The sequence below is a fragment of the Barbus barbus genome (genome assembly GCF_936440315.1).
Source record: "Barbus barbus genome assembly, chromosome: 3".
NCBI lineage: Eukaryota > Metazoa > Chordata > Actinopteri > Cypriniformes > Cyprinidae > Barbus > Barbus barbus.
The window spans coordinates 20345127-20358608 of NC_136731.1; the positions used below are offsets into that span (position 1 = coordinate 20345127).

At 36.4% G+C, this 13482-nt stretch overlaps 1 protein-coding gene across 1 annotated transcript; it reads right to left on the reverse strand.

Moving 5' to 3' along the window:
* Nucleotides 1–546: 546 nt before the first annotated feature.
* LOC306849024 (adhesion G protein-coupled receptor E5-like) lies at nucleotides 547–12264 on the reverse strand. Its single transcript, XM_079383872.1, has 18 exons — nucleotides 11947–12264; nucleotides 8932–9015; nucleotides 7818–7970; nucleotides 7575–7721; nucleotides 7358–7480; nucleotides 7012–7055; nucleotides 6795–6914; nucleotides 6227–6380; nucleotides 6024–6140; nucleotides 5739–5926; nucleotides 5478–5642; nucleotides 4903–5097; nucleotides 4593–4810; nucleotides 4450–4516; nucleotides 4065–4156; nucleotides 3749–3917; nucleotides 2547–2642; nucleotides 547–1490 (listed from the first exon to the last, which is right to left on the reverse strand). The coding sequence occupies exons 1-18, from the start codon at nucleotides 11972–11974 to the stop codon at nucleotides 1449–1451; spliced, it is 2202 nt and encodes a 733-aa protein (XP_079239998.1). The 5' UTR covers nucleotides 11975–12264; the 3' UTR covers nucleotides 547–1448.
* Nucleotides 12265–13482: the final 1218 nt, after the last annotated feature.

Below are 13482 nucleotides of genomic sequence, written 5' to 3' on the forward strand. Positions count from 1 at the left end.
GTTTTAAAAAATATAAATTGTACATAAAAAAAATTTAAATAAAAAAAAAGGAAAAAAGCAAAACTAAAAAAAAAACATTAATAAACATTCTTAGGATTTTATTTACACTGTTGAAAATGTTGGGGATACAACATTTATTTATTTTTTGAAAGAAATTAATACTTTTGTTTTGCAAGGACACATTATATTTTTCATAAGTGACAGAAAGACATTTATAATTGAAATTTTAAAAACATTTTTTTAAAGAAGTGCTGTTGATGAAAACAAGAGACATGAAAACAAATATATGAAGCACAACTGTTTTCCACATTGATAATGATAACTGTTTCTTGATTTCTAGATTTTATTTATTTATTTCTGAAGGATCACGTGACACTGAAGACAGGCGTAATGATGCTGAAAATTCAGCTTTACCATCACAGGAATAAATTACATTTGAAAATATATATCAATAGAAAACATTAATTTTAAATTAGAATATATATATATATATATATATATATATATATATATATATTTTATTTTATTATTATTTTTTTTTTTTTTAATTTTAAAATAAAGAATTTCAGCTTATGACATAAGATATCAAAAAAAAAAAAAGAAAAGAAAAAAATAGGGGTCACTGGAGGTGAACACTTTGAATTTGAAGATCAGTGTAAATTGAACTTATTTTGCCTTCTGGAAAACATGTAAGTATCTTCTGTAGTTTCTGAAGGGCGGTACTAAATGAAAAAACTAAATGAAAACCCAGCTCTTAAAGCATGGTTTTTCCTTCTGAAGCATCAGCGTTTGAACTTTCTGTAATAGTTGCATATGAGTCCCTCAGTTAACCTCAGAGTGAAAAGATGGATCTCAAAATCATACATTGTTGGAAAAGCGTAAAATACATAAAAGATGCTGGAAAACCAAAGAATTTGTGGGACCCGAAGGATTTTTTCTGAAGATCAGCAGACAGTTTAACTGTTCAGGACAAACAAGGGATTCATGAACAACTATCACAAAAAAAAAAGGTCATGATTGGTCATGTGTTGATTTTAAATGAGGTTGTGCCTAAATATTTTTTGTATTCCTGATGAAGGTCATGTGACCAAAATGTTAAAGTTTTGGATATATGTGCAAGCACTGATAGTGTTCGGGACCTTTGTTTTGTTTTTGGACTTGGTTTGGTCTGTTTTCCTATGCACCTAATATCAGTCAGATTTTAGATGTTCTTGATTTTAAGGAGTAATTGCAACAAAAAAGAGATGCTTTTAAAATATTTCTTTAAAAAATAAAGATTTAAAAATATTAAAACTTTCTTTATAAAAGGATCCTAATGGAAAGAAAAGTTCCCCTAAAAGATAAATTCCCCAAATACAATTTATGAACATTTCCACAGAACACAGATAACGAAATGATGTGACACTTGCAAACGTAAGGAAAATTGAATGGTTTGTTGAAATGACCTCTTAAATGTGTGATTCACCAGTGTGATTATCGCTCCTGGAGGCCTGTGAAAGAGTGCAGGAAATCAGATGATCTGTCTAGCTGATTTATATTCACAGTCACAACTAGTTACTATAGGAAAACACGCAGCTCAGTTTGACTAAAATGCTTCAATGATCATCTCTCTTCTTAAGCATTCAGAAAGCAAACATGCAAATGAGAAATGCTTTCTGAGAAATTTCCCTTCTGAGCGTGCGGTTAGTATGTGATCTTAGACATCCATGTTATTATTGTAATGAGTACGATTCATCTCATGACCTGATTGATGATGATGTCAAAGCAGCAAGTAAACACATTTTATAGTCTCAAAATGTTAAAAGAATAGTTCAGTCAAAAAAGTAAATTTATTCACCCTCAGACCATCCAGGATGTAAATAAATGAGTTTGTTTCTTTATAGGAACAGAACTGGAGAAATTTGGCATTACATGACTTGCTCACCAGTGGATCCTCTGCAGTGAATGGGTGCCGTCAGAATGAGAGTCCAAACAACTGATAAAAACATCACAATAATCCAGCAAGTAATCCACACAACTCTAGTTTATCAGCTAATGTCTTGCAAAGTCAAAAGCTGCATGTTTGTACCAAACAAATTTATAGAGGCATTTTAACTTTACAGTGTCACTTCACGCCAAAATACCAGTCCACGATTCTTAATACCACTTCCGCCAGTGAAAGGCCATCCACTGTTGTCCTCTCACATCAAAATCAGCTGATGTATTTGTTTATTTTGGACTGTTTTCTCTTATAAATGGTGCTTGATCTGCGCATATTCCTCCCCTGATTCAGACAACATGACTTTTTTTTTTAGTAATATTATGGACAGAGGATATTTTAGGCAGAAACAATGGTTAAAAATGTTTAATGATGAATTTGTTTCTTACAAGACACCCATTCACCGCAGAGGATCCTATGGTGAGCAAGTGATGTAATGCTACCAAATCTGTTCCCATGAAGAAACAAACTCATCTACATCTTGGGCAGCCTGAGGTCAAATTCTCATTTTTGGGCAAACTATTCCTGTAATGTGCACATATTTGCAAAGCAATGTGACGGAGTTTACCTGCAGTTTGCTAGTTTGGTTTGAGGTGAACTCTGTATATTTCCTCTTCTGTGGTGCACAGATACAGGACAGGAATTTGGCATACTCCTCTCTCACCTGTCAGGAAATTGCAGAAGCATTTATCACAGACAATAGCAAGTGCATTTTTATGATCATCAATTTATCATCATAACAAATGTGTTTGTGAGAGTTTATCGGCTTTTAGTCTCTGTTTATGATCTTTGAAGTCAACTAATGCTAATGTTTTCTTTAAGATCTTAATATATCAAAGGTGCATAAAATCAACCAAAAAATAGATACATAGTTGGTGGACTTTTTGGACTTCTTGGCTTACTTGCTGCTCATCTAGCATTAGCATTACTTTCCTTCTGCAACTTGTGCGAGTGTGTGTTTTTGTGTTAGATTAGTTTACATTTACATTTATTTAAAAATAAATGTATTTTAGTGTTTAGTGTTATTCTGTTAAAATTGGCTATAGATAGTATAATCATTAATAATTCCATCTGAGCTAAAATGAGCCGTTTCCCTTACAACTCTTAAAAAGGTAACAAAACTTTAGTGACCGGATACACATTTAAATTTTACAGTCATTCTTTTCCCAGAAAACAGATCAAAAACTACTTTTTTATAGGGGAAAAAAAGATGTTAACAATCAACAGAACACAACGGATGTCTTTACAAACAACTCAAAACTACTAATGTAATATTCATAATTACAGTTGTTTTCAATCATTTGATTTAATGATTGCGAATTTAAACCCAGCCACCTCTCACTAAAAAGTTTGCTATCATAAATGAACCGCAATTCTTCCTAGTGTTCATTTTAGTACTCTATTTATCATTCCCTGTCCTGTGTCAACATATAGGCCCGGCTTCACAAACAGGGCTTAGACTAAGCCAGGATTAGGCCATTGTTCAATTAGGACGTTTATTTTTATAAACGTGCCTTAGAAAAAAAACATTGCTGGTGTGCATCTAAAGACAACACAAGATCAGTCAGTGCAAGTTTCTTTCAGTTGAAACAGCTCAGACTTACATTTTAGTCTAGGACTAGGATTAAGCCTTGTTTGTGAAACCATGAAACCAGGGGTTATTGTTTTATTATTACCTCTCCATGGCTCAATATTTTGGCAAAGCATGATTGATCGTCCCATATTTTTAGTTAAACTCTGCTTCTTTGTAATGAGATGAACAGGACTCACTTGTTTTAAGAGCCAGCAGTGCATGATGAACATCAGCACCCCCTGCAGGCTGCTCAGTATGGTGAAGATATATGACATTGCCAGAGTGTTTTCGTTAAACTGAAAACAGCCAAACACCCACATGATGCCAAGGACACACAGCTGAGCAATTGCAGTGAGCATAAATGCCCTGTAGGTGGAGATAAAGATCCGCTTATAGCCCAATGTTACAAACACTAAAAGCATAAATGCATAAGAGATGTCATTCAATAACATTAACAAAACCATAATAATTCCGAACTTTGACCGGTAGTGAAGGTTTAATAACATTTCTCACTTGATTTTGTGTAGATTGTCTAAGTCTGGGTTGAGGGAGGAAAATTTTTCTGCCAGCTTCCATATTGTTATGAGGAAGAAGAATACATTAACCTGAAACGAACAGGCAAAACGTAAAGTCCCCACTGGACAAGATGTAACATTCCTAAAAATTCTGACATACATTTTATGGTACTAAAAATTGTGACACACAACAACAAAAATATTAGAACCCTTTTTACATCATTGTATTGTAGAAAGCCATTTACCCATTTACATACTTTTTTTAATGCAATAAAATATGTGATATAATATTTAGTTTGGCCTTCTCTCATTGCCTTGCTCTTGACACTTAGATGCTATTTCCTAATATATTTGTGCAAAATGCCATGTTAAGAGGTACTTACAATAATTATGAGACAAACTGGCCCATAAAAGCTCCAGATGAAGCCATCTGGAATGCTGAGCCAACAGCTACAGATAAAGAAAAACACCTTAATACCATCATGAACAAACATCAGTAAAGACATCAGTAATGTCTAAAACTCACTAGTTATCGGTGCCATATCCACTTGCGTTCACTGTGGCTGAAATGGCAACGATAACAGCAGGAACTCCATAACCAGCGGCAAACATATAGATGGGCCTCAGCGTTGTGTTGAAGACCAGCACCACCATGCGGAAGAGCTGCACTCCCTCCAGACACATCCAGCAGAAGGAAGCCAGGAAGAAGTAGTGCAGAATGCCTGCAACGACTGCACAGCCCACCTGAAGGACAGGAAGTGAACGCTCAGGATGTCTATTATCAGACCCAGACAAACCAACCCAGAACAATAAACTTGTGTGAAGCCGCAGTTCACCTTATTCTCTGTGCGGGTGATGCCCACGAGGAACACAAAGTAGGCGATAAAGAGGCTGATGCAGAGGTGCAGGTGGATGGTGTTGCGTGTGCTCTGGATGGATCGCACAAAGTAAAATGTGACAATGCAGATGAGGAAGCAGATGAGAGACAGCGACAGTCCCACCAGTGTGACCAGACGGAGCTCGTATACATCCTAGTTAAGAGAGAAAATGAAGATTCTCCTTAACAGATTTTAACATACAGTTAGAGTGTGAGCACACATTCTTCTCTCTTTTACAGCATGTATTTTAATCCTCTGTTGCACTGCACATATCATAATAAGTCATTGCAATTATTCAGGGTGTGACCTTTGACCCTCGTCCACAATCCTGTATGACTATCCTCTTATATCATATAATCTGCTGCATCCGACATCTTAGGTAGCAAGTCAGTGACTTTGCAGTTGTTCAAAAACACACATTCACCCAAAAACTAACCACCAGCTGCAACTTTCAAACACAAATAATTTTTGTCTTATTAATTTTTGTTTTATTATGTGCTCAATTTTTGGTGACAAAAGTTAGGAATACAAACCCCAATGTCATAGAGAGCCATAAGCACAGCAAAGCTGCTGAGGTGAGAACAGGAGCAGACGGTCTGATCGGCACTGGATCTCACTGTAGAGCAGCCATGTGTTGACCACGCGCCCCCTTTCAGTTTATGATCCCAGAACACACACATATGCTTCTCATTCTTTTTCTGGAGGGAAATGCACATGTAGAAATATCAATTAATAATACATCACACTGGTGTAACACATTATATGTGGTCCATTGAGAGCTAATTGTTCCATACCTCCAGATGAAAAAACGTGAGATTTACTGGTTTCGTTAGATTTTCTGTCTCTTTGTTACTAACAATGGCAGTTACTACTTTTGAATTAATCTTGAAAGTTTGCTTTTGCTGTGTCTCTAAATGGTTAAAATAGCTGTTGAGTGATTTCTCCAGATCTTTGTAGCTGAGGATAGCTGCAGTCGTAAAGCCTGGTTCATGCACAAAGACATGTCCAAAAATTAAGTAAAAAGGTCACTTTTTATTTTTGTTAAAATTTACTCTGTAAATGAAATTAGGCATATATACCAAGGTGATTATTTCCTGTTGCTGTGTCCCAGTGGGAGGTAAATTGTATGTCATTGGTGGACATCATGAAATCACCCTCGGGTGGAGAATTGCCCCTCTTAACCAACATCTCCACTTCTGAAAGGCAAAAACCACATTACAAATGTAAGAATAAATTCAGTGAAGTGGATGTATGATACTGACATACAATATTTTGGTCTTACCAGTTTTAACGTTTACTTTCTTGGTCTGGCTTTTAGACAACAGAGGTCCTATCAGTTTTAGCATGCTTTCCACAATACTAAACAATGCTGAGACTTTAGCATTATCACCACTGAAGCCACCACGAAGCAGATCATCTAGAGCACGCAGAAATGCCTGTATGCGGGTGGGTAAAATAAGAGAGATTTGTGGATCAAGATGATGTGTAAATATAAGCTCTCATTTGAGCTAGTCGGTTTACTATGTTAGTCAACTCACCAAGAATTAGTGTACTTCTTTAAAGCACAAAATCTTATTGAAATTTGATGATTTAAAATAAATTTTACAACGTTTAATTAGAAAAAGTGCTTAAGTGTGTTGAGAAACAGTCAAGAAAGTATACTGTCTTTAGGTACACTTAAGTAGCCCTTTGTTTAATTAATATTATATCATCTGCAAATATTATTCTATAAAAGTTATAGAAGTATTTAAAAATATGCTTTAAATTTAAGTTTTTTCACAGGGGTATACATAGGCAAACTATTGTATTTTTGCAATAAAACTGATTTAAAAATCAGACTGATTTATCACCTCCAAAAATCTTTCTCCGTCCCCTTGTGTAACATGCTCCTTGCTGACAGACTCGCTCTGACTCAGAACCAGACAGGTGTTGGTCATCAACGAGACGAGTTTTGTGAGTTCTGGAGATACCTACACGGACAACACAGAAAAAGAGAGATCAGCATTCTGGTCAGTATGAATGACTGCAATATTATTTACCAGTAATCTAGTAAAAATGACACAGTACCTGGGATGTGTCACTCTCATTTAATAATCTGTCGCAATTAAGCTCTGAAAAACAAACAAAAAATATATATAACTAAGCAATATCACATGAGAAAAGGTATGGCTGTGATTAGGTGATCACATCTGATATTAAGACCAGTAGTACAGATTGTGTGTTTGCAAGACAGATCAAATCAGCAAGAATCAATAATATTACACTCCAAAAATTGGTAGCCTAAAACATATTAAGTCAACAATATTAATATTTGGTGCAAGAACGCAACTGTTTTGTGCTATGAATTATGGGAAAGCATAAAATAGAAAGGATATTTAGGAACCAAAATGAACTTTCAACAGAGAACTCTAACCTGTGCATTTCACTTGTTTGTGACCATAGTTGGTGAATCCTGAGCTGCACACACATTCATGACCATCTTTGCTGTTTTTGCAGACTCCTCCCCCACATATAGATTTATCAATGTCACATACACCTTCAAAACAACATTTTGGAGGAAGATCTTAAATTTTTCAAAAATAAACTTAAATGTGTCAAAATGTGAACTTGAATGGTTTTAAAGGACCTACTCTGGCAGAGTTCACTTGTATCAGTGAAGTTAGTTTCTCCTGACTTTAATCTGAGTCCAGCATCACAGATACAGAGGTATTCGCCAGGAGTGTTATGACATGTTGCATTTTTTCCACAAAAACTGGGATCATCGCATTCATCTCTGTCTGTAATTTAGGGGTAGATAATAAACAAAACTCTCAACTGAAACTTTCACATTAGACTGCAAGCCAAAAAATTTCTAGGCTTTAATAGTTTCTTACCCATACACATAACTCCTTGTCCTGCATTAAATATCTCTTTCCCGTCTCTGTTAATGTAGCCAGCTGCACATGTACAAGTATAACCTCCTTTAGAATTGACACATTCTGTATTAGGACCACAATCAGCGCTGCCAACCACACATTCATTGATGTCTGAAATGAGATGAACAGAGATTCAGATGTTTTCTCTGCTACACAGAGATCGTATGAGATTCATCACATCGAGCTCTCTTGCATTTAGTCGTGTTCGCTTGTTTGATATTGCCATCTGAGTCAGTTTATGTTGAGTAACTTACATTTAGGCTACACTTACACACAGTATTGTCAGTTACCTTTTGCAGTGAAATTGTTTTAAACAAAGCCATGGTGCCTCTGGCATATTGTCGCTCCTGATTGAATTCATGTTTTAGAATGAATCATTTTTTAGAATGAATCATTGATGATTTGAATGAATTATCCCTGTAGACGCTGAGCCACATCAACAGAAGAGAAATCTCTGCATTTTATCTTGATGAATTTCCACACAGAGGTACGCAATAATGTAGCGAGCATGTTTTCTCTTGTCTTTGATATACCACTATCCGCTTTTTAATCTGAAAAACATGAATTATTTCTATCTAGCCAAGTTTCGTATGAAGTTTCCCTTACAGTAAATGCGAACGTCGCAAGACCGGAAGTAATATATGCACACACTTACGAGGACGTGAACACTTTTTACAAGTTGGTATCTCGTAATTACGGTAATTACTATATGGCGTGCACGCACCTAATACCCACCACTAAGACTGTCAGAAACAAGCAAACATAGACGAGCAGTTTGAGCATGAAAGTACATGGGGAAAAAATCAAGAGATATTTAAAAACCATAATCTTCTCTTTTCCACAAATGGTTGGAATAGACTCACACTCATTGTCATCTATAGCAATGACAAGAAAAGTATGAATAACCACAGCACTTTTTCTTGATTTTTATTTACAATTAATTTATGAGTGCTGTTTCAACAATATCAACAACACATGATTATTACTTTTTTGTGGGGGCCATTATAAATGTTAACATGTAGTTTCTAAGAAATGTATGAATGTATCATATATGTTAGTTTTTTGTTCATACCTACACACTTTCTTTTGTGTGTTGTCTCTCCATGTTTGCAGGTTGCTTGCATCACGATGTTCTCTGTCAGTGCTAACAGAAGAACTATAAGCAGAAAATAAAGAGTCTGTTACTGCAGGTTTAATGTCTTTGGTGTAGTTTGATGCACATATAGTGAGCCCCAAAAGTCTGAGACCACAATGACAATATGGGATTTTTAAAAAATGTTAACTTGCAAATATGCAGATAGTTTTAGGAACTGTCAAAAGTCAAAATAAAGGCATTCAGAAATTCATATTAATTTTCAATTTGACTTTTCAGTTTTCAAATACTTATGTAATTGTAATTATCAATAATAATAATAATAAAAAGCAAAATAGAAGCATTTTCAGTAGTGGTCTCAGACTATTGGACATCACTGTATATAAACCTTTTTTGTTTATGGCACCACTGACTATTTTGCTGTCATGCATGTTTTTACCCATCCTAATCTCATAGTTAAGACATGCTAAAATGACTCAAAATGATTTATTGCCTATATTGGCTAAATTGTCACTAAATTCACTAGGAATGACAGTCTTAGAGACAAAACTGGAAGAAGTATAAAAGAAAAGAATAATTCTATTAAGCTAATTCTATTTCCACTCTTTGTTCATGACGGTTGCATTGATGGCCAGTCACTGCTCGAGAGCTATGGGTGGGGTGCTGCGCAGTACTGTTGCTAACAGATTTAATTAGAATAGAATCAGCATCAACACACTGTCACATGCTCTGACCACAGTCTTGGTCAACCAGAAGACTGTTAAAAAGTGCTGTAACACGTTTTACTACCATATTGGTGACTCAGCCATAACCTAAGGTGTGGTCTTGCTCATTATTTTGTAACCAAGCAAACAATATTTTTATGATTTTGCTCTTATTCTTTTCAGTTTAACAGTTAGCTTTTTTCGAACACTTTATTTTTGCTCTTCATGGTTTTTGCTGGGTTTGATGTCAGTGTCCCATCAGCCTGGGCCTCTCAGCTGTGGACACATGAAAACACCATGGATTTCCTGTCCTGCTTTGGTTTCCGTCAATATTTTTCCATTGTCAAAATCAAAGCCACGTAACATCATGCTTTAAAGGGATAGTTCACTCCAAAATAAAAAATCTGTCATAATTTACTCACCCTTAAGTCATTTCAAACCTGTATGACTTACTTTCTCGTGTGGAACATAAAAAGGACATTTTGAAGTGTGTTTTTTCTGTCAATGGTTATCAAATTGGTTTTGTTACCAACATTTTTCAAAATAACTTATTTTGTGTTCCCCAGAAGAAATAAAGCCATAAAGCTTTGCAGCGACAATGAGTAAATGATGACAGAATCTTCATTTTGTTTAGTGAACTAACTCTTTATCTTTTTTTTTAAGTTTTTTTTTTTTTCTCGTTTGGCTCTGTTCGAAGGCGGCCGCATTTTTCTTCCCTCCCTCCCTCCTGAACTTCCCTGCTTGCTCTCTTGTATTGTCCTGTCCTTCTTAAGAGACTCTCGCTGCACTATTTACAAAACCGAAATTATGGATCTGATCAACTGGTCTCTAAATGCAATTGACACCATCTTCTCGAGTAGGAAAGCGGGATCTGGAGAACCGAAATGTCCTGCTGGGACGTTTGCTGCTGGCTACACGATGGACGCATGGGAGAGATGGCGGGTCGTGTGTCTGGCGGCTCTCTCCGTGGAGGACATTGAAGACATCTTCTTATTCGGAACAATGATAACTGGGTTTCTGCTATTTGGATTAGGCGTTGCCCTAAATTATCAGAAAATTAAGGAGACGGGACTGGCTATCCAAAACCTCTCACGGCTGCCCGTCATGAAAAATTGATGGACATGGAGATCAGAATGGACAATGAGAATAGCTGTGAAACTGGAAGACAGCTGTTCGCACTAAGACAAAACAATCTTATCTCTTTCCGGCTTCCCACAACAGAACGGCTTGGCAAGGCCGCTCTGGTATCAACTCTCCGGTGAATACTGCAGGGAGACGCTCTTTCTTCCATTCCCTCCTCCCAAAAACACCTTGTTATTGTCGGGCGCTTGTGCTCTGTCCAAGGACGTTTCCATGGCAATTGCTATGTCGCATCACAACCTGCGAACTGAGTCGACTGGTTTGAAGTGCTGGCGAAACGGATTTCAAGGCATACGAACTCACACGAACTTACACATACACACACTCATACACCTCCCTAACCCCATCCCACGCCTTCGTCGCTTCATCCTGTCAGGTGTTAACGGGTCCGTGGGTTTGCGCTGTAATGGCGGCTGGCCGGATGGCTGTTTCGTCTGAACTAGGATTACTATGCAAGTTATGTTCCTGTGTTGACTGTGCTTTATGCTGAGGTTTTTTGTCTGTTCTCACACTGCACTCTCTTCCAAGAACGCAGTGCGAGGACACTTTTTTTTCTCCTCTCTTTCCTCATGTTATGCTGTATTTCTTCTTCTCTATTGCATTTCGTTGCCTTGTACCTACATGTGCAATGACAATAAATTGAATCCAATCCAATCCAATCCAATCTCTTTTAACTCTTTGCCATTTTCTCAAAATATTATATCAAGTCAATATTTTGATACAGTTTTACTATTGCAGTGTCTTTAAAGGTTACTGAGTTTGCATCTTTCCCCAAAATCACTTCTTTCATTTCACTTCACAGCTGATTCCCAAACACTTCAACAGTATATCTTAAGACTATGAGAGCAGGAGCAAAACCCTTTGACAAGACAAATAAATGTTGTGTTATTTCTCCATTCATCACATTCAGCTGGTGCTTTCCAGATTACTGGAGCTCAGGCCCTGCTTCAGATAAAGCTACTCCATTGTGACATCAGATTTTCCGATCTGTGGCAGTTTCCTTTCATGCCCATTTACTGTTTGTCTATTTCTGAAACTGCAACGTTGTTGGCAGGGCAACGTTTCATTTAACAAAACCACACAGTGGCTCCATACAAACATCTGTCTCTAGATTCATCAGTGGAAACTTCAGTCCTGAAGCATGACTCACCCAGACTCAGCAGATACTTGTGCCTCATGGTCAAAGAGTGAAAGAAACTTGCAAAATGAAAATGAAATGATGAAAACGGCCTATGGTTTGATCCTGCTCAATTCCATACAAGTTTTTGAAGCTCTTCAAAAGTTCTTTCTTCAGGCTCCTCTCCAACTATCTTTGGTTTCTATGCAAGGTTAGTAGAGTCCCTCCTCACCCTTACCATCCAGAATAAAACTTTATAAGTGAGGCAACTTTTATATTTGAATGCCTCCTTTTCTCAGTCTTGCTCTCAAACAAGGTCTTGTGTCTCTCTCGCTGACTCTAATGCTGAACAAGCCTGAAGTGCCTGAAAGAGTTTTGTCGGTCCAGCCCCCTGCTTTGGTTGACACTGAGAGGGAGGGAGTGAGAAAAAAGTTGCAAGAAAATTAAAAGCGGCTTCATGATGTCAGTGTAGTGTTGAGTAACTCTTTCTTGGATGTTAATATGTTCACAGAATTTTTCAATTTCGATAAGAAGCATTAAAAATAAAAAAATAAAAAAATAAATACTGTTTTCAGTGTGTTTTGCTGAACCCAGTTCAATGTGTAATATTGTTAATGTTACACATAAAGCATTCAGGTAAAGTTGTAAATTAAATATAGGTTTATTAATGCAGCATTTTAAACATTAATTTGGGGTGGGGTGGGGGGGGGTGGGGGTGACCAATTAAAAATAGGTCAAAAATATGACCAATTTATTAAACGAAACGTTTATTATATATATAGTTATTTATGTAACTCAGGATAATCTATGCTGTTCAGCTGAATCCTTAGCCAAGAAATGGCTAAAAACACATATCTTCCATCTTTATTTGACCCTCTAATTATAGCACTCTCTATTCTACTTCTATTTTATATGTCTTCTTTTTATTAAAAAAAAATGTATATTATAATTGAAAAAATATTCTCTAACTACTAGCTTTTATTGAAAAACTAACATTAGCTTTCTTTTTTCTATTATATCTACTTTCTATTCTATTCTATTCTATTCTTATAAAAAAAAAAAAAAAAAAAACACTAGGGCCCGGTTTCACAGACAGGGCTTAGACTAAGCCAGGATTAGGCCATAATTCAATTAGGACATTTAAGTAATTTTCATAAACATGCTTAGAAAAAAACATTACTGGTGTGCATCTTGAGACAAAACAAAGGCACTGATATATTTTAAGCGCAATCAGTGCAAGTTTATTTCAGTTGAAACAGCTCAGACTTACATTTTAGTCTAAGACTAGGCTTAAGCCTTGTCTGTAAAACCAGGGGCCGGTTGCATAAACATAGCCATTGTCTTAAGACTGCGTCTAAGAATTAGCCTGACCAACTAAAGTCAGTGGGGAAAGACTGTTGCATAAAATAAGTCCATGGTTGTCTTTAGTAAGACAGTCTAATTCGTACTGCATTGTGGGAAAAGTAAGACGCTGAACAGCTTAAACAAAATGGCCGACAGTGGGCGCTCGGCTCAGTTTTCCTTTGCTGAAAACATTTGCATATTGGAGGAATACAATGCTGTCAAATC

Bases quoted from the DNA above. Each gene is read 5' to 3' on its own strand.
- LOC306849024 (XM_079383872.1), bottom strand. From the start codon at position 11,974: ATGAGGCACAAGTATCTGCTGAGTCTGG. The intron at 5,927-6,023 runs GTATATATGCCT...TGCATGAACCAG, and splicing joins AACAGGAAATAATCACCTTG to GCTTTACGACTGCAGCTATC. The intron at 1,491-2,546 runs GTAAACTCCGTC...ACTCTTTCACAG, and splicing joins ACCAAACTAGCAAACTGCAG to GCCTCCAGGAGCGATAATCA.